The following is a 19,292-nucleotide window of genomic DNA, read 5'->3' on the forward strand; positions in this document are numbered from 1 at the left end:
ATGATTTATCAGCATCCTTTGTCGAAAATATCGGATAAAAGGGACAAAATCTAAGTACCAGAGTAAATAAATGCATTATCTACATCATTTGTCGGATATGTCAGTTAATATTGACATGTCGGATAAAATTTACAAAATCTAAGTGTCAGAGTGAATAATTTTTTTCTCAACATCTTTTATCAGATACATCGAATATAATTGACAAAATCTAAGTGTTAGAGTGAATAATTTTTTTTATCAACATCCTCTGCCAGATACATCGGATAAAATTGATAAAATCTAAGTATCAGACTGAATAAATGCTTTATCAACATCATTTGTCGGATATGTCGGACAAATTGTTTTATCAAGGAAATATCTGAATGCGTTTAAGGTATAGTACGAATGGCTTGCAAAAAATACGAAAATATTATCAGAATAAATAAATTCTTTTTCAACATCCGTTGTTGGATATGTCATTATCAAAAAATTGTAAGTAAGTAACAAACTCTTTCTTGAATTCACCTCTTGAATACACAATACAGAAATTTAATTCAGGAAATTATGAAAAAAATTGAACCAATTCTTCACTAACATTCATTATCGATTAAAGTCGCTTCCTAGCCAGACAATAGAGCAAATTCAAAGAACCTCAGTATAAGAGTGATTAAATTCTATATCGTCATCCATTTCTCTGATATATAGGAAAAAGTTAAAAAAATCTAATTGTTAGAGTGAATAATTTTTTTTTTATCAACATCTTTTGTCAGATACATCGAATAAAATTGACAGCATCTAAGTGTCAGAGTGAATAAATTTTTGTATCAACATCCTTTGTCGGATATTTCAAATAAAATTGACAAAATCTAAATTTCAGAATGAATAAATGCCTTAACAACATCTTTTATCGGATATGTAGGATAAAATTGACAAAATGTAAGTATCAGAGTGACTAAATTCTATATCAACATACTTTTCTCGGATATATAGGATAAAATTGACAAATTCTAAGTGTTAGAGTGAATAATTTTTTTTATCAACATCCTTTGCCAGATACATCGGATAAAATTGACAAAATCTAAGTATCAGAGTGAATAAATTCATTATCAACATCCTTTGTCGGATATGTCGGATAAAATTGACAGAATCTAAGTATCAGATTGAATCATTTTTTATCAACATCCTTTGCCAGATACATCGAATAAAATTGATAAAATATAAGTGTCAGAGTGAATAATTTTTTTTATCAGAATCCTTTGTCAGATACATTAAATAAAGTTGACAAAGTACAAATTTCAGAGTGATTAAATGCTTTAACAACATCCTGTATTGGATATGTCGGATAAAATTGACAAAATCTAAGTATCAGAGTGACTAAATTCTATATCAACTTCCTTTTCTCGGATACATAGGATAAAATTGACAAATTCTAAGTATCAGAGTGAATAAATTTTTTTTATCAACATCCTTTGCCAGATACATCGAATAAAATTGATAAAATATAAGTGTCACAGTGAACAAGTATTTTTTTATCAACATCCTTTGTCAGATACATCAAATAAAATTGACAAAATCTAAATTTCAGAATAAATAAATTCATTATCAACACCCTTTGTTGGATATGTCGGATAAAATTGACAAAATCTAAGTATCAGAGTGAATAAATTTTTTTATCGACATCCTTTGCCAGATACATCGAATAAAATTGATAAAATATAAGTGTCAGAGTGAATAAATTTTTCTTTATCAACATCCTTTGTCAGATACATCAAATAAAATTGACATAATCTAAATTTCAGAATGAATAAATACTTTAACAACATCCGTTATCGGAAAAGTCGGATAAAATTGACAAAATCTAAGTATCAGAGTGACTAAATTTTATATCAACATCCTTTTCTCGGATACATAGGATAAAATTGAAAAATTCTAAGTGTTAAAGTGAATAATTTTTTTTTTAAACATCCTTTGCCAGATACATCGGATAAAATTGACAAAATCTAAGTATCAGAGTGAATAAACTCATTATCAACATCCTTTGCCAGATACATTGAATAAAATGGATAAAATATAAGTGTCAGATTCAACAAGGTTTTTTTTCATAAACATCCTTTGTCAGATACATAGAATAAAAATTGACAAAATATAAATATCAGAATGAATAAATGCTTTAACAACATCCTTTATCGGATAATCCGGATAAAATTGACAAAATCTAAGTATCAGGGTGATTAAATTCTACATCAACATCCTTTTCTCGGATACATAGATTAAAATTGACAAAATCTAAGTGTTAGAGTGAATATTTTTTTTATCAACAACTTTTGCCAGTTACATCGGATAAAATTGACAAAGTCTAAGTGTCAGAGTGAATAAATTCATTATCAACATCCTTTGTCGGATATGTCGGATAAAGTTGATAAAATCTAAGTATCAGAGTGATTAAATTCCATATCAACATCATTTTCTCGGATACATAGGATAGAATTGACAAAATCTAAGTATCAGAGTGAATAAATGCTTTATCAACATCCTTTAAATGCATTATCGACATCATTTGTCGGCTATATCGGATAAAATTTACAAAATCTAAGTATCAGATTGATTTAAATTCTATATCAACATCCCTTTCTCGGGTATATGGGATAAAATTGACAACATCTAAGTATCAGATTGATTAAATTCTATATCAACATCCCTTTCTCGGGTACAAGGGATAAAATTGACAAAATCTAAGTATCAGAGTGAATAATTTATTTTTTGTCAACACCTTTTATCACTTACAACAATTATAATTAACAAAATCTAAATATCAGAGCGAATAAATGCTTTAACAACATCCTTTGTCGGATATGTTGGATAAAATTGACAGAATCTAAGTATCAGAGTTATTAAATTCTATATCAACATCCCTTTCTCGGATACATGGGATAAAATTGACAAAATCTAAGTATCAGAAAGAGTAAATTCATTAACAACATCCATTGTCAGATATGTCAGATAAAACTGACAAAATCAAAGTATCAGAGTGATTAAATTCTGTATAAACATCCTTTTCTTGGCTACATGGGATAAAATTGACAAAATCTAAGTATCAGAGTGAATAAATGCTTTATCAACATCCTTGAAATGCATTATCAACAGCATTTGTCGGCTATATCGGATAAAACTGACAAAATCTAAATTTCAGAATGAATAAATTCAATATCAATATCCTTTTCTCGAATACTTGGGATAAACTTGACAAAATCTAAGTATCAGAGTTATTAAATTTTATATCAACATCCCTTTCTCAGATAGGTGGGATAAAATCGACAAAATCTAAGTATCAGAGTGAATAAATGCTTTATCAATATCCCTTAAATGCATTATCAACATCATTTGTCAGATACATCGGATAAAATTGACAATATCTAAGTACCAGAAACAATAAATTTGTTTTCAACGTTTTTATCAGATACATTAGATAACAGTCATAAAATCCAAGTTCTATTTATTTTGACTTCATGCGTCGTTACATTGAATTTAGGTTACACCGGTTATAGATGGCAGCACACCCGCTCAGAAACACAGTCATAGTGAGAGAGATTTTCAAAAAGTTGAGTTAATTAAAGTTTACGTAGAGTAGACAAACATGTATTGGAATAAGCAAACACCCGCCCAGACACACAGTCAATAAGAGTAAGAGAGATAAAACACGTAAAAGTCCGTAGATTTAGACACAAAAACCGAGAAAGACATGGAGTGTACCCCACGAGGGCGCATACAAAGTGAGAGAGATATGCAAAGTCGACATAGCTTTATTTCTTTTTTTAAGGTTAATTTAGACTAGGTTACGTGCGCGCACGTAACTTAGTCTAAATTAACCTTAAAAAATGAAATAAAGTTTTTTTCAATGAAATAGATTTTTTCAATTTTATCCAATATATTCGACAAAGGATGCTGATAAAGCATTTATTCACTCTGATACTTAGATTCTGTCAATTATATTCGATGTATCTGACAATAGATGTTGATATAAAAAAATTTATTCACTCTGACGCTTAGATTTTTTTCAATTTTATCCCATGTATTCGAGAAAGGGTTGTTGATATAGAATTTAATCAATCTGATACTTAGATTTTGTCACTTTTATCCGATATACCCGACAAATGATGTTGATAATGCATTTAGAGGATGTTGATAAAGCATTTATTCACTCTGATACTTAGATTTTATAAATTTTATCCCATGTATCCGAGAAAGGGATGTTGATATAGCATTTAATCACTGATACTTAGATTTTATACGAGATATCCGACAAAGGATGGTGATAAAGCATTTAGTCACTCTAATACTTAGATTTTATCAATTTTATCCGTCATATCCAACAAACGAAGTTGATAAAGCATTTATTCAATCTGATACTTAGATTTTGTCAATTTTATCCAGCATATCCGACAAAGGATGCACATTTTGAATCCGTTCCATAAAATAGTTCACCATGTTCTCTCTTGATATTGTAGTTATTGTCTTCTCTTAGTTCGTAATCAGTAGAATAACCGTTATTCCATTTTGAGTCACACACAATTTTTACTGGTGTGTCATCGACCGGGTCAATATGCTTTTCGTCTTTGGTATTATTGGTTCATTGACTATTTGATCAATGGCAGTAACGTTTGCTGGTACTTTGTTTTTCATCGATTCATCTTTATATTCCATAGTGATATTTTCTACCGATGCCCTTTTTATTTTTCTGGCAATTTCACTGTCTATTATCATATTATTTTTACACATGCAACAGTTTCGGCACGTAGACAAGATATGGTTTATGATATTTGTAGAAGAGTAGGCCTTTCTTTTTTTGATCTTCCGTTGAATGCTAATGCCCGAAAGCTGACGATAGGATGTATCAGTAGGTAATGTGTTACCTGCAACAGTAGCAAGGAGTTGTCATCTATCATCAACGATTATTTTTATGTTGGCATTCTCTTTGAGTGCAATCATCTTTGGAGACCTCAATCTTGCATATCCGCCAACATAAAAGTTGTATTTTTCCGGTACTCCAAAGAAATTTAATTCCTTACTGTCATGACAATGCATGCATACATTTCCAATAGTGCTACCACTTGTACTTGTTTCATAGTTTAAATACTTCTCCTTGTCGGCATTCAAAGCTACAAAAAACATTGTCATGTGAACACACTTTATTAAAATGCTCCATCCTCACTTTTTTTAAAGATATGGCTTATGTGTTTATCGTTCCACCGCGTAGAAAAATAATGATTTAATACATGCAATAAACTAGATAGTGTCGATAACCCGCCATAAAGTACCAGTGGGAAAGCCGAATCGTGTCCCTGAGCAAGCATAGAGTACAATTGTTAGAACCGTAAGTATATTTTATGTCATTTTAAGATACATAAAAAAAAGTTGAATAATTCGAAGTCCAAAATAAAAAAAAAGCCCAATAAAAAAAAGTGCTACTACAAACATTATTTTTCTAATAGTAAAGGTCATAACTAACATGTAAATAGTATTCTCATTTGAGTTTGGAAAATATTAAATGTGATTTTTTTTTTTGTTTTAAGTATGTTTCATCTCATTCGAAGACATGTAAAAAAAAGTTGAAAAAAATATATGTTAAAAAAATAATAAAAAAAAGTTAAAAATAATTCGAAAAAAGGGGGGAGGGGGTCAAAAAGTTGGAGTGGAGGGGGGTGCCCTTCGAGTTTGGGGATAGGGGACCTTTGGGGAGTTGAGGTCTCTGGTGGTTAGGGTCGCTGGTGCTTATGATCCTTGATGGTTCGTATTCACATATACCTTACTACATGATTTGCAAGGATTTCTAAGGTTTGTTCTGAATTTCATTATTAAAATTCTTTTCTTGCAATCTACATCTCTCTTGGTATCAACTTTTTTATACCATAACGTTAGACTCTATTTTAAACTGACAACACTTTTCAAACGCCACTTGTGTATTATACAGAACACATCGAAGAAATAAAGCTATCCATTACTAAAATTCTTTTCTGGCCATCTAGATCTCTCTTAGTATAAAATGTTTAGTTTACTATAACGTTAAACTCTATTTAAATTGATAACACTATTCAAACGCAACTTGTATATTATACAGAAAACATCAAAGAAGTAAAGCTAGGTCTAGTCAAGACCATTTTATCATCGTTAACCATTTCCATAGATTGATATTGTTCCAAATTTATAATAAATAAGCTATGAGTTAACATGCTCTTCGAAGTTACCTTAACTGCTAATCGGTTTTAACCCTTTTTTCTCCACCTTCATATGATCCAATTCGTAAATGTTATCTAGCTCTGTTTTTCCCCTATTATTCAAATAAGATCGTTCGTACAGTCCAATTCGCGAATCCCTTATCCCTTTTTGCAAATATAGTTAGCTTTTACGTAAAGTGATTTAACAGCATATGTCAATCAAACAATTCTGAGTGTAGCCTACTATTCTTTAATTAGCAGTATCGTACATTTTTGTTTAAATACTTATTTTTTCATTTTCCAGATTCAAGATTTTTATTTAACTCAAATGAATAGACAAGCTGAAGTATATAAAACAAGCCAACATAGAGCTACGATCGCAATGAATGGTACTTGTTATCAGAAAAAAATGTCAATTGCCAAAAAAAAAGAAAAAAAAGTATAATTATAACCAACTGTAAGCCGGTATTTCTAGAATGAGACCATTCTTTGATTACGCAATTTGACAGTTTCTAGTTTTCGGTTAAAAAAAAATGTTATGCTGAAAGTGTGTCAAAAACCAGTCTGCTTGCGTTATATAATCTCAATTATGCTCTCAAAACGTGTTTTCACTTTATAGATATATAATATAATAGGATTGGTCGCTTTTTGCAATGTGCACGTCAAACTGCACTGTATATGGTGTATATGGACTATAACACCCCTGAAATCACTCGTCAAATATATAGATAGCACACTACTGTGGACGATCTCTGGTGAAAAATGTTTCTTGCGCACTTTCATTTGAAAATGACTTTAATTTCTGATTGTTTTTAAAACCATGCCGGTAATACCCTCCGTGAAAAGTTTCCCAACAAAAATCCAGCAAAAGGGTATTTTACAGCAATTTTTTTTTTGGGGGGGGGGCAAAAAAGAAACTTTTAAAACGCATCAAAAATATGAAATTGAAATCTACTCCCTGATGATTTCTGGGTATATTTCTGGTCTACGCTGTTATTCTGAAAGTAAAGAGTACCATTAAACCTCGAAATCAGCAGAATTTATTCCTTACAGGAGGGGGATTACCCCTTCCTTAGATCAGAAATTGAGAGTTCTAGTCCTTTTTTTTGAAGTTCAAAGGGATTGGAGACCAGCGAACTGCGTGGTGTGATATTTTCCGGGGGGGGAGGTGAGGGGGTATTCTCCGTGTTTTTTTTCTGGGGGGGGGGCATTTTCAGTGGGGGCTATTTTACGGGGGGACGCCGGCCACCGAAAAAGGACAAGGAAAATATAAAAAAAGACCGCTAATCAAACAGTTCGTGGTAACGAACTGTAAGTAAGGAGCGACCCGGCTCAATAGTAACCGAAACTCTAAAAAACGGAATTTTGATACCAATAGATACATCAGAAGAATCAGATTTTTATGCTGATTTCAAATATATAAGTTTCATCAAGTTTTGTCTTACCTTTCAAAAGTCATGCACCTGAGAAAATTCGCCTTATTTTCGAAAAAAGGGGGAAATAACCCCTAAAAGTCATAGAACTCTAATGAAAATCACGCCATCAGATTTAGCGTAGAGAACCCTACTATAGAGGTTTCAAGCTCCTATCTGCACAAATGTGGAATTTTGTATTTTTTGCCAGAAGAAAGATCACGGATGCGTGTTTATTTGTTTGTTTTTTTGTTTGTTTATTGGTTTTTTTTTCCCCCAGGGGTGATCTTATCGATCCAGTAGTCCTAGAATATCGTGAAATGGCTCATTCGAACGAAAATTAAACATTCTAGTGCCCTTTTTAAGTGACCAAAAAAATTGGAGGGCAACTTGGCCCCCTCCCACGCTAATTTTTTTCCCGAAGCCACCCAATCAAAATTTCGAGATAGCTATTTTGTTCAGCATAGTCGAAAATCTAATTAATATCTTTTAGGATGACTTAATCACCCACTGCTCCCGGAAGAAGGGCTGCAAGTTATAAACTTTGCCCATTGTTTACATATAGTTTTGGTTATTGGGAAGTATACCGGCGTTTTCAGGGGGAATTCTTTTCTTGTCGGGGGTCGGGGTCTGAGTAGGGGTTGCGGGGGAGGATCTTTCCATGGAGGATATTTCCTTGGGGGAAGGGATATTTCTATGAATGGGGCGCCAGATTTCTCAGCATTATTTAAAAAACGATCAGAAATTAAATAAAAAAACAATTTTTTTTTTAACTGAAAGTAAGGAGAAATATTAAAACATAAAACGAACAGAAATTATTACGTATATGAGGGGGTTCGCCCCCTAGTCAAAACCTTGCTCTTTACGCTAAAGTTTGTTTTTGTACTTTCAAAAGAGCTATCTGTTCTAATTAACTGGCCTCTGTGATTCAGGGGTTTGTGATTCGAACAAAATTCGAACTTAAGCGTAAGGAGTGAGGTATTGACTAGGGAGCGAACTCCCTAATATACGTAATAAAAACCTACGAATATAGAATTTCATTACGTAAGTAAATTTGCAAGTTACGCCAGAACAAAATTTTTAGAAAGCTATTTAGCCAAAAAAAAGGAAATTAATATGAGAATTTCGTTTTAAATATTCATGTACGGTGAGCCAAAATCAAAGCTGCTTTACTTCAAAAACGTTCGGAAATTAACTAAAAAATTAAACACGTTTTTTAACTGAAAGTGAGGAGCGAGATTAAACCTTAAAACGAACAGAAATTATTCCGTATATGAAAGGGGCTGTCCTCTCCTCAACGCCTCGCTCTTTACGCTGAAGTTTGACTCTGTCTCACAACTTTATTTTTTAAAACAATAAAAAACTTTAGCGTAAAGAGCGAGGCGTTGAGGAGATGACAGCCCCTTTCATATACGGAATAATTTCTGTTCGTTTTAAGTTTTATTGTCGCTCCTTACTTTCAGTTAAAAAAAACTTCTTGTTGTTCCATTCTTCTGGTTTCGTGCTTTTGTTTTTATACTTTTGTTGTGCTAATATAATTGAATAAATAAATCTTAAAACGACTTCATTTAAAATTGAATATGCAAATCAGGCTTAAAACGAACAAAAATATTTTACTATTTTAGTATAAATGAAGCCCAAAACGGACAGAAACTAAATAAACAATCATAGCAAACAAACATACAACATGTACTAACATAAGTGAATGAATAAACGTTAAGACGAATAAAGCTTTAATTAAATATGCGAATCAAGATTGAAACGAACAAAAATCAATTCAAAGAAGAGTATGGGCACTGCCTCCTTCCCTAACTGTAAAAGTCTTAAAACTATTGCGTCATTGGTGCTTTACTGAAAATGGCGCTTTATTACAAGCATTTGTAATACAGTACAATTACAGTAAAATCAAATTTTGAACTGATTGGGTTTTCATTTTAGTTGACATCATTATATATCAAATATTTAGTTGAACCTTGTTTCTTCCCAAGACGTTCTTGGTAAATTTAGTTTCACTACAAACAATACTTAAGCTGCTGCCTCCTTTCCTAACTTCAAAAATCTAAAGCCTACTGTGTCATTGGCCCTTCACTGAAAGCAAATTATATTACAAATTTTATCTTTTCCAGTTTTTACAGCATTGAAATGAAAATACATATTCCACTATTCAAATTTTACTTATTCAGTTTTATTTATTATAAAAAATTACTTTTTCAATTTTATTTATCCAATTATAATTAAACCTTTAGCCTCATTATAGTGTATTAAACGCTTAATTCATATTAAATGCGTTCAATACCTTGTGGCAACTAAATGTTTCTCCCTGTAGTCTACTATAAAAATATTACATTCAGACGCCAACTGGCACAGAAATTTTAGCCCACTACGCCACTGCGCGTGTGGGCGGTTCTAGAAGATAACAAGCCGAACGTAATCGATGAAATCAGGTTCCAATCCGGGTATTTAGCCTGTTGATAAAATATGTTCTGATTATATCTGGACTGACAGTAAGAAGCGACATTAAACCTTAAAACGAACAGAAATTATTCCATATATGAAAGGAGATGTTTCCTTCTTAATGCCCCGCTCTTTATGCTAAATTTTTTTTTATTGTTTTAAAAAGTAGAGTTGCGAGAAAGAGTCAAACTTTAGCGTAAAAAGCGAGGTGTTGAGTAGGGGACAGCCCCTTTATATGCGGAATAAATTTCGCTCTGTAGCATTTTGGCCCCATTCAGGCGCATATTTTCTTTTGCAGAAGTAAAATGATAGAAATGGGCATATTTGGGTTGAATGAACCCGTTTTGGATATTCTACGACCAATGGTTTTATAAAATGATCCCTGAAAATGTGTCTGTACGTAAGCTACCTTTTTCCGCCAAAAGTACGAAATTTATTATTTTACCAATATGGACTTGAGTTTTTCTCTCTTAATTTCTCAGACATGTTTAATGGATGGTGCAGTTCTTCTAAAGATCACATCTCTTTTTAGGTTATTTTCCCTTTTTTTAAGACTATGCAAACTTTCTTCTCACAATGACTTGTGATTGGCTACTTTAAACATAATAAATTTTACATATTTAGGATTTTTGTAAAAAGCTTATTCATTTTGTTTGAATATTTCTTTATATGAAAAATATTTGTTGTAGAGTTTCGGTTTCTATTGACAAGGGGTCACTCTTACGTACTGCTCTTTACCATTGAACTGTTAGATTCGACTTATGTTTTAGTTTCAATGAATATTGCATTGTTTAATTATTTACTGATCACGCTTCTCAAGAACACATAGTAACCCTTCCCTGTCCACCACCTCTATTTTAATGTGTATCAATTATATATATATAATTATATATATAATTATATATATATATATATATATATATATATATATATATATATATATATATATATATATATATATATATATATATATATATATATATATATATATATATATATATATATATATATATATATATATATATGTGTGTGTGTGTGTGTGTGTGTATATATAATATTTTTTTTTAGTAAATGGCGTTCTGTAACTATTGGTATTCTTTGACGTCAAGTATTCATGTAAAAGTCTTCGTACCTTCTAAACTGAGAAAGTTCTCTACTCTAGAATTCTGGATTGAATAATTCTCCAGGAATAGGACATTCATTGATTCCTTGCCAGAGGGACAAGTTGTAAGAAGTTTTGAAAGAGTAAATAGATGAGAAAGTGATGGATGGAAAAGGTAGTGAAAGTGAGGCTATTGGAGAGACAGTTATTTTATTCTCTGACTCGCGATTTTGTGATAGCTATACAAATAGTGACTTCATTGAGAATAATATCGCAAAAAAGATACTTCCTGAACAGGTTAGGTCGAACAGTGAGCCACTAAATATAGAAGTATTGAGTAAGGGTAATGAGAAAAGTATTGACTTTGACTCAAATATTCCCCAAAATGAAATGCAGAATGTTGCTAGCATAGTTGAATCGAAGGAAATATTTGAATCCCGAAAAATATGTATTGTTGATGAAAGTGAGTCGTCTAATGTTGAAAGCAGTAAGTCCGCGAACACCAATGAAACTTTCAAGACTAACCAGGTTACTTCCGATCTGGAAGTATCTGAAAGTGGAGTACAGTCAGATGATGACTCTTCAAAAACTGCTTCTTTAATGTATGATCATGAAACAAAAGAAGTTTGTGCTGCTAATCAAAATAAATCCAGCAGTAAGGAAAGTTATAAATCTGTAGCCACTAATAAACCTTGCACAAGTGAAACAAGTGATTCCAACTCGGGTGACTCGGTAAGTCAAAGACTACATGATAATGGTGTGCTTGGGAAAACTGACTCTTGTGTTGATGCCAAGCCAAGTTGTGTGTTTGTGACAAGTGGAATAAAAGAGGACGGTGAATTATCAAGCACTACGGAAGATGAATTTACTCATGAAACTAAAAATGTGCAGTGTACTAGTACAAGTACAACTTTAAACAGTAGGTGCGAAACAGTTTTGTCAACTATCCTTGAAACTTCCGATTCCTATAATAACCAAAAATTAGTTTTTCCAAGAAAAGGAAATTTAAAGAGACGCCTTAGCGATTCAGATAGTTGTAGCAGATCTTCCAATGGATTAATAGAACCAAAAAGGAAAAGGCGGTTGCAGTTTGATTCTGTTACAGTGTACTACTTCCCTAGAACCCAGGGCTTTACGTGTGTTCCTTCACAGGTATTTAATTTTTCTTTTTGGTATCTATCTGCATTTATCTATCTCTTTTTGTCTTGGGGTTGCATATTTATGATTTGAATTGCTTGTTCTGCAGATTGAAAGAACTCTATTGCGGCGCAGCTTACCTTTCACCTCTTTCAGCTGACCTCTTTAGCTCAGATGTCCAAAATCAAAACACAGTCAAAGTGTAAAAACAAAAAGATATCTTTAAGCATTTTTGGTCTGAAGTTACAAGGTCAGATGCATAGAAACAGTAAAGGAATAGAAACGAGATTCTTGCTAGTTTTTGCCATTTGTCCCGGTGTAAAAATTAGCGTTACTCCGTATCAACGGTGAAATTTGACCACAAAATCTCGCAGAACCTGCCTCTTTTTTCTATCCCTACGACTAGACCAAGATGATGTGTATTTTACTTCGAGCTAATAGAGTCAAGGAAGCCAAATATTGTAATGGAATGTATCGCGGTTCCCACTATTGTACCGTAAATATAGACTAAGTTAATACATTATTACGGTATACCCTGCTCCAGGGTATGATAACTTGATCGACTCCAGGCCAAGGGTGCACCCAACTGGCTCACCACTAATATCTCTAGCTATCTCTTTGACGGGTAAACGCCCCCCCCCCTATCGATATAATAAATGACGGTATTTCTCGCAAATTCTTTTCCTATATTGTCTGGGCTCCTGGAAAAATAGTCTACACGGCTGTAGAAAATAGCTTACTTGTATTCTTCCAAAGAAGCACAAAACACATATAGCAATCGTGAAAAAAACTGACTCTCTAAACGGGGTCTTAAATTCAGACTAAAAACAAAAACACCACTTCTGCACAAACGCTGTTTCTGTAGGGGTGGACCTTAGATTTGCCCTAACCAATCAGCTAAATAAAATTTCAAATCCCAGCTTCCTTTGAATAATATTATCTTTCAGTGGCCCTGGCCCGGGAGACAAAAATAGAATTTAACTTGAAAGCTTACTTATTGCAAAATAATCTAGCTTAGCAACGAGGGTTTAATTTATTATTGAAAATTATCCTATATGCAAATGTAATTACGGAACAGAAAACAGGTCATTTATTTGAAAAGAAAAGAAACAGGGGTGAAACCCTAACAAATACCTTTCGAACCAAAATTAGTATATTCCAACAATTAGCTTTTAGTATGGGATGCATTGGAAAAAATTCATTTTACAAAAAAAAATGACTTACTTTATCCCGGGTTTTACCATATGTTTTAAATTCAACTGCATCATAGATTATAAAGGCAATCCTCCTGTCTTAACTGTAATGTACTATCCCTTCAAGCTCTTACGTATAAAAGTAACATTGTAACTTAAAACGTGCCTGTTTCGTAGGCTACTTTCTAAAAAAGAAACCAATAAAAAACATGACTCAGTTTTGGTTGTCAGTATCTGTTCGCCTTTTTTATTTAGTGTACTAACCAGACTACCAGAGCCGTTCAAAGGGGGGATCGACCAGGACAAGTTACCCTGGGCGTCGTGGCGGAGGGATGAGCGAGGCTGGGGGTTGCTAACTTTAATAACATTTTTCACTTTGGTTTCAGTTTTGCTTATATTTGAGTTGGGAGGGGTCGCTGTAATTAATTTTCCTCTGGCGCCTCCAACCCTAGGAACGGCTTCAGTACTAATCTCCATGTTTTATCCTTGTTCCGGCTATTACCTATCCTCTGTTGTTTCATACCCTACTATTTTTTCTTTTTAATTTTGTATTTTGCTTGTTCCTCTTCGTTTTTCCTTTTTTGTGTTTGCACATTGCACCCGAAAACCTAGTTAGCTCTTTGAAGAGGCTCATTTCTCAACCTGGCGATTTGTGAACTTTGAGGGGGCTACTATCCAATAGACCAAGAATTCTAGTAGGTCAGAAGAAATTAAATCCCTTTTTTTAGGAAAAGAAGTATCTTATTTAATATTAAAAGATTTCAGTCAAAGGTGCGTGATAATGTGAAAATGAAATTATAGTAATATTAATAAGCATGCATCATTCGCAGTGGTGGTTCTGATCTCTCTTGTGCCCCGACAGAATCTTGATTAGCGTCCCCGTGTCTCCCCAAAACTGTCGGGCCAAACTTTAAAAAAATTTTTATTTATTAACAAAATTTTCTTTTATTAGCAAAATTTTTCATTTATTAATATTTGACTTCTTACTGTATATGGAAAAACCTATAGGAAAAATGAAAATTTCGGATTGAATTTGCTTATACTTACTGCCAACTGCGCCCTCTACTTTTTTTTAATGAAATTTCCAAAATTATAAAATGATTATAAATTTTAGATTATATATTTGAACATTTGCACCCCTAAAATTTCTGGGCCCGGTGCAAGTGCCCCCTCCCCCCCCCCCGTAAAACCGACTCCGATCGTTTGATACCTAAATAAATAGTTAGGCTCGGTTAATAAAATAAATATTAAGGCTCAAAGCTTCTCTATTACAAAGGTTCAGTGAGGTGACTGACTTAATATGTTGCGGTACCCAGGGCCGTCTCCAGGATTTTTTTTTCGAGGGAGTGTTTTACGCAAGGATTTTTTTTCCAAGGGGGGTTGCACAAAAAAAAACTAAAAAACGCATGAAAATTTTGTCTATATCCATTTTTATTACGTTTTTAGGTGTCAGACAAACATTTTTTTGGGGGGGGAGGGGGGTCAACCCCTAACCCCCTTCTGGATACGTTCTTGGCTTTACCTACTTTGAGGGATCTTGTCCCTGAAAAGTTGAGAAATAGTGCTGTTGATTTTAGCTCGAAAATTGTAAATCTTATCTATTTTGTGCACTTGTAAAACGACTAAGATGTCATAGGTGCCCATATTAACAAAAAATAACATTGTTACTTAATACATTGAAAGAATCGTTGACATCTTTTACCTATTTTTTTTTCTCCAAAGGGTGGTTCCACACTTTGCATGCCCTCTGCTCACTCTCATATGCAACAATTTTCAATTACTGAACATTTTTCTGAACAAAGAAAAATCCACCGAGACCTTAACACTAGCCTACGATGCCATATGAAAGACAACGCTGGAACTGGAAGCGAATCGGACAGCTGCGACGAGCCAGAAGAAACTCCCAGTGATTTATCTGATGATGAATTTGATAGTTACTACTTCTTACAAGTAAGCTGTCGATGTTTATTTTCAAATTCGAATTTATTAATACACAAGATTAAACAAGAAATTCAGTTGTGATAGTTTCCTTTCATTTGTCAAAATAGCCAATTTTTGCTTATTGGTTTTTATCCAAATATGGCTGTGATGCCGAGCAAAGGTTGATCAATTCGGGATTGTTTTCTAATTTGAGTATTCTGTACTTTTTTATTATATTTCTAAGATTTGTACTTGTCTATTATATAAAACGCACTTGAGAAGTGAAGTTTGGTTAATGCTTATAAAAAATAAAGAAATAGGATGAAAATAGTATACTTTATAGTCATTTGGGAATTATTAAATTAAGAGCTTCGGCATCGGCTGACGGTCTTAAAGACAAAGAAAAGTTCATTATTAACGCGATTCTTGACCTAGCTCATTTTCGTTCATTACTAACGCGATTCTTGAGGACATGGATCAGTTTGCTTTGACTGGTGATATAATATAATGTCTCACCATGGATGTTCAAATAAGACTTGGTATTTGCCAAGGACCGAAGAATAGGCATTTATATTTTTCCAGGATAAGGGGTTGCTGCCCAAAACAAAACTGTGCGTCAATGAACACACCATAACTTTGTACTCTTATGAGAAGCAATGTTTTTGGAAGTATAAAGAATACCGGCATCTACCCAAAAAGTTGAGAGAATGTGGAGTTCTGCAAAGTGGAAGAACAAACAGCACCGAGGTACATCCCGCCATCCCAGTGCATATGGCGGGTGGCAGTAAAGGTAGAAGGCAGAGTTTATTTTAATGCAATTCTTGAGGACATTTCTGCGTTCTGGGTGCGTATTATCATCTTGTAGTTTCCACAATTTTGCTAATAAAGTATTATATTTTCATTATATTTTGTTCAATGGCATTAACCAAACTTCACTACTCGAGTGTGTTTTATATAATAGACAAATACCCTAAGATTTTGGATAATTATAACCGGAGAAAAAAGTGTATGTTTGATTAAGAAATTGAAATTATTGAGTATGTATGAAGATAACTACATTGCGTATAAAGAATATAAGTAAATTCGTGATAGCAGGTATGTAGAATGTGTCATTTACGTTAAAAAAAAATGAGAATCAATTTTATGTGAATCGACATTTTAAATATATTAAGTGAGAATCGACATTTCAAAATGAAACGTAGAACATATCAGAATAAAAAAAATGAATTAGTGTTTATGACATTGCTTAGATTTAATCACTCAGAGACAACCTGTCAAAGATGCTTCAATATTTCAAAAGCTTTCAATATATAATATTTCAATATATAAAAGCCAGAATATAATTTGTACTTTACTGAAAAAAAAATGTGCATTGTCAGTTTAATACACATATGCTGATATTTATTCCTTAAAACCTGAATTAATTTTTGATGTCTAGAAGTTATAAAAATGAAAATATTTAAAAGAACTTTTTTCAGTAAAGAACAAATTATATTCTAGCTTCTAGAAAGCTTGGGATTTAGAAACCTACTCAGATGGATTTATGTTCATTTTAACTTTGACTTTTTACTTTCAATTTGCTTTGGATGTCATTTATTCATTGATACTGATTTGTGGTAGTTGTATGCTTGGTAGATTATTTGATTCTACTTTTGTTCATTTTTGGTTTAATGGAGTTCTTTACTTTTTTTAAAAAGCCTATTTTGTGCAAAAATTTTTTTTGATTAATTTCTGTTCGTTTCATATTGACATAGTATTTTTCAGGGAAAAAGGCTGAGCCTCTTCTAAATTTAAACAACCATCCCTTCCATAAAAACCTCAAATATCCCTCTGGGCATAACATATATCCCTTGCCCCTAATCTCGGGGGTTTTTTTAAACCCTAAAAAACTTTCATGCTATACCTGTACTATAACGAATAGAATGGCTGTTTAGAATCTTCTAATGCTATACATTTCATGAGATATTGACGTCTGTGTGCGCGGAAGGGGGGGGAGCTGCCCTTCGATCACTTTGACTCTTAAAAAGAGCACTAGAGGGTCTGATTACCAATTCAATGAGCCCCCTCCGAAGTTTATATGACCACAATTTTTATAAAAACCTTATATGCCCCTGGGGAATAATTTACAACCCTTTCCCTGAGGGTTGGGAAGTTTGTTATCCTCAAAGACATAATTTCCAGACCTTTCAAATGCATAGAACAAAATTGTTATCTCAAAATTTTGATTGGAAGTGTTTGGGGAAATGATGAGTGTGGGGGAACATTCGCCCTCGGATCGCTTTCGACTAATAAAATAGGCACTAGCCCTCTCAATTCCCAATCAAACGAGCCCTTTTTGAAGCTTTTACGACAACGGTTTCTATGAAAACCTTATATGCCCCCAGGGCATAACTTACAACCTTAGCCCTGACGACTGGGGGGGGGGTTCATACTCAAAGACATAGTCTCCAGACCCTTCAACTACTTTCAACAAAATGGTTATATCAAAATATTGATCAGAAGTGGTTGGGGAAATGATGGGCTTGGGGAGGAGGGGGGCGTTCGCCCTCCGATCGCTTTTGATTATTAGTAATCTCGCTAGCCGTCTGAGTTCCCAATGAATGAGCCCTTTTTTAAGTTTCTATGACAATGCTTTCTATAAAAAACCTTATATGCCCCCAGGGCATAACTTACAACCTTTGCCCTGGGGGTTGTAGGGGGTTTGTCATCTTCAAAGATATAATTTCTGGACCTTTCAACCACGTTGAACAAAATGGCTATCTCAAAATGTTGATTGAATGTGTTCGGCGAAATGGTGGGCGTGAGAGGGGGGTCAGTTGCCGTCCAATGACTTTCGACTATTCAAAAGGACACCAGCCTTTTCAATTTCCAAGCGAATGAGCCCATTTTGAAGTTTTTACTCCAATATTTTCATTAAAAAACCTTATATACCCCCAAGGCATAACGTACAACCCTTGCCCTGAGGGCTGTGAGGGGGTGGGGGGTCATCCTCAAACACATAATTTCCAGAATTTTCAACTACTTTGAAAAAAATGCCTATCTAAAAATTTTAATTGGATGTGTTTGGGGAAATGGTGGGCGTGAGAGGGGGGTTAGTTGCCCTATAATCACTTCCGACTATTAAAAAGGGCACTAGCCCTTTCAATTTCCAATCGCATTAGCCCTTTCTGAAGCTTCTACGACAACGCTTCCTTAAAAAAACCGTGTATACTGCCAGGACATAACTTACAACCCTTGCCCTGACGACCTTGAGGAGGTTATCATCCTCAAAGACCTAATTTCCAAAACTTTCAACTTAGTTGAACAAAATAGATATCACAAGATTTTGATTGCATGTATTTGGGGAAATGGTGGGCGTGAGAGGGGGGTTAGTTGCCCTACAATCACTTTTAACTATTAAAAAAGGCAGTAGCCCTTTCATTTTCCAATCAAATGAGCCCTTTTTGAAGTTTTTATGACAACGATTTCTATAATAACCTTATATGCCCCCAGGGCATAACTTTCAACCCTTACCCTGAGGGCTATAGGGGGGGCGTCCTCCTCGGGGACGTAATTTCTAGATCTTTCAACTACGTTAAACAAAATGGCTATCTCAAAATTTTGACTGGATGTGTTTAGGGAAATGGTGGGTGTGGAACTGATGTTAATTGCCTTCCAGTCACTTCCGGTTATTAAAAAGGGTACAAGCCCTTCCAATTTCCAATCGATTGAGCCCTTTTCGAAGTTTCTACGACAACATTTTCTATAAAAACCTTATATGCCCCCAGGACATAACTTACAACCTTTGCCATGAGGGCTGGGTGGGGGGGGGGAGTTGTCATCCTAAAAGACCTAATTTCCGAAACTTTCAACTACGTTGAACAAAATGGTTATCTCAAAATTT

The 19,292-nt window shown here is 33.7% G+C and overlaps 1 protein-coding gene across 2 annotated transcripts in view; it reads left to right on the forward strand.

Annotated features, from left to right (window-relative positions):
- The window catches only part of Axud1 (AXIN1 up-regulated 1), a 65,979-nt gene that overhangs the window by 21,591 nt on the left and 25,096 nt on the right, over positions 1-19,292 (forward strand). For both annotated transcript variants that reach the window (XM_089089431.1, XM_089089430.1), the window contains exons 2-3: positions 11,126-12,311; positions 15,212-15,439. In XM_089089431.1, coding sequence (XP_088945557.1) covers positions 11,322-12,311; positions 15,212-15,439 — 1,218 coding nt within the window. In that variant the 5' untranslated portion in view covers positions 11,126-11,321. The remainder of the gene's footprint in view (positions 1-11,125; positions 12,312-15,211; positions 15,440-19,292) is intronic.

This window comes from Artemia sp. Qi Xiang Cuo, chromosome 5, assembly GCF_049724085.1.
Source record: "Artemia sp. Qi Xiang Cuo chromosome 5, ASM4972408v1, whole genome shotgun sequence".
Classification (NCBI taxonomy): domain Eukaryota; kingdom Metazoa; phylum Arthropoda; class Branchiopoda; order Anostraca; family Artemiidae; genus Artemia; species Artemia sp. Qi Xiang Cuo.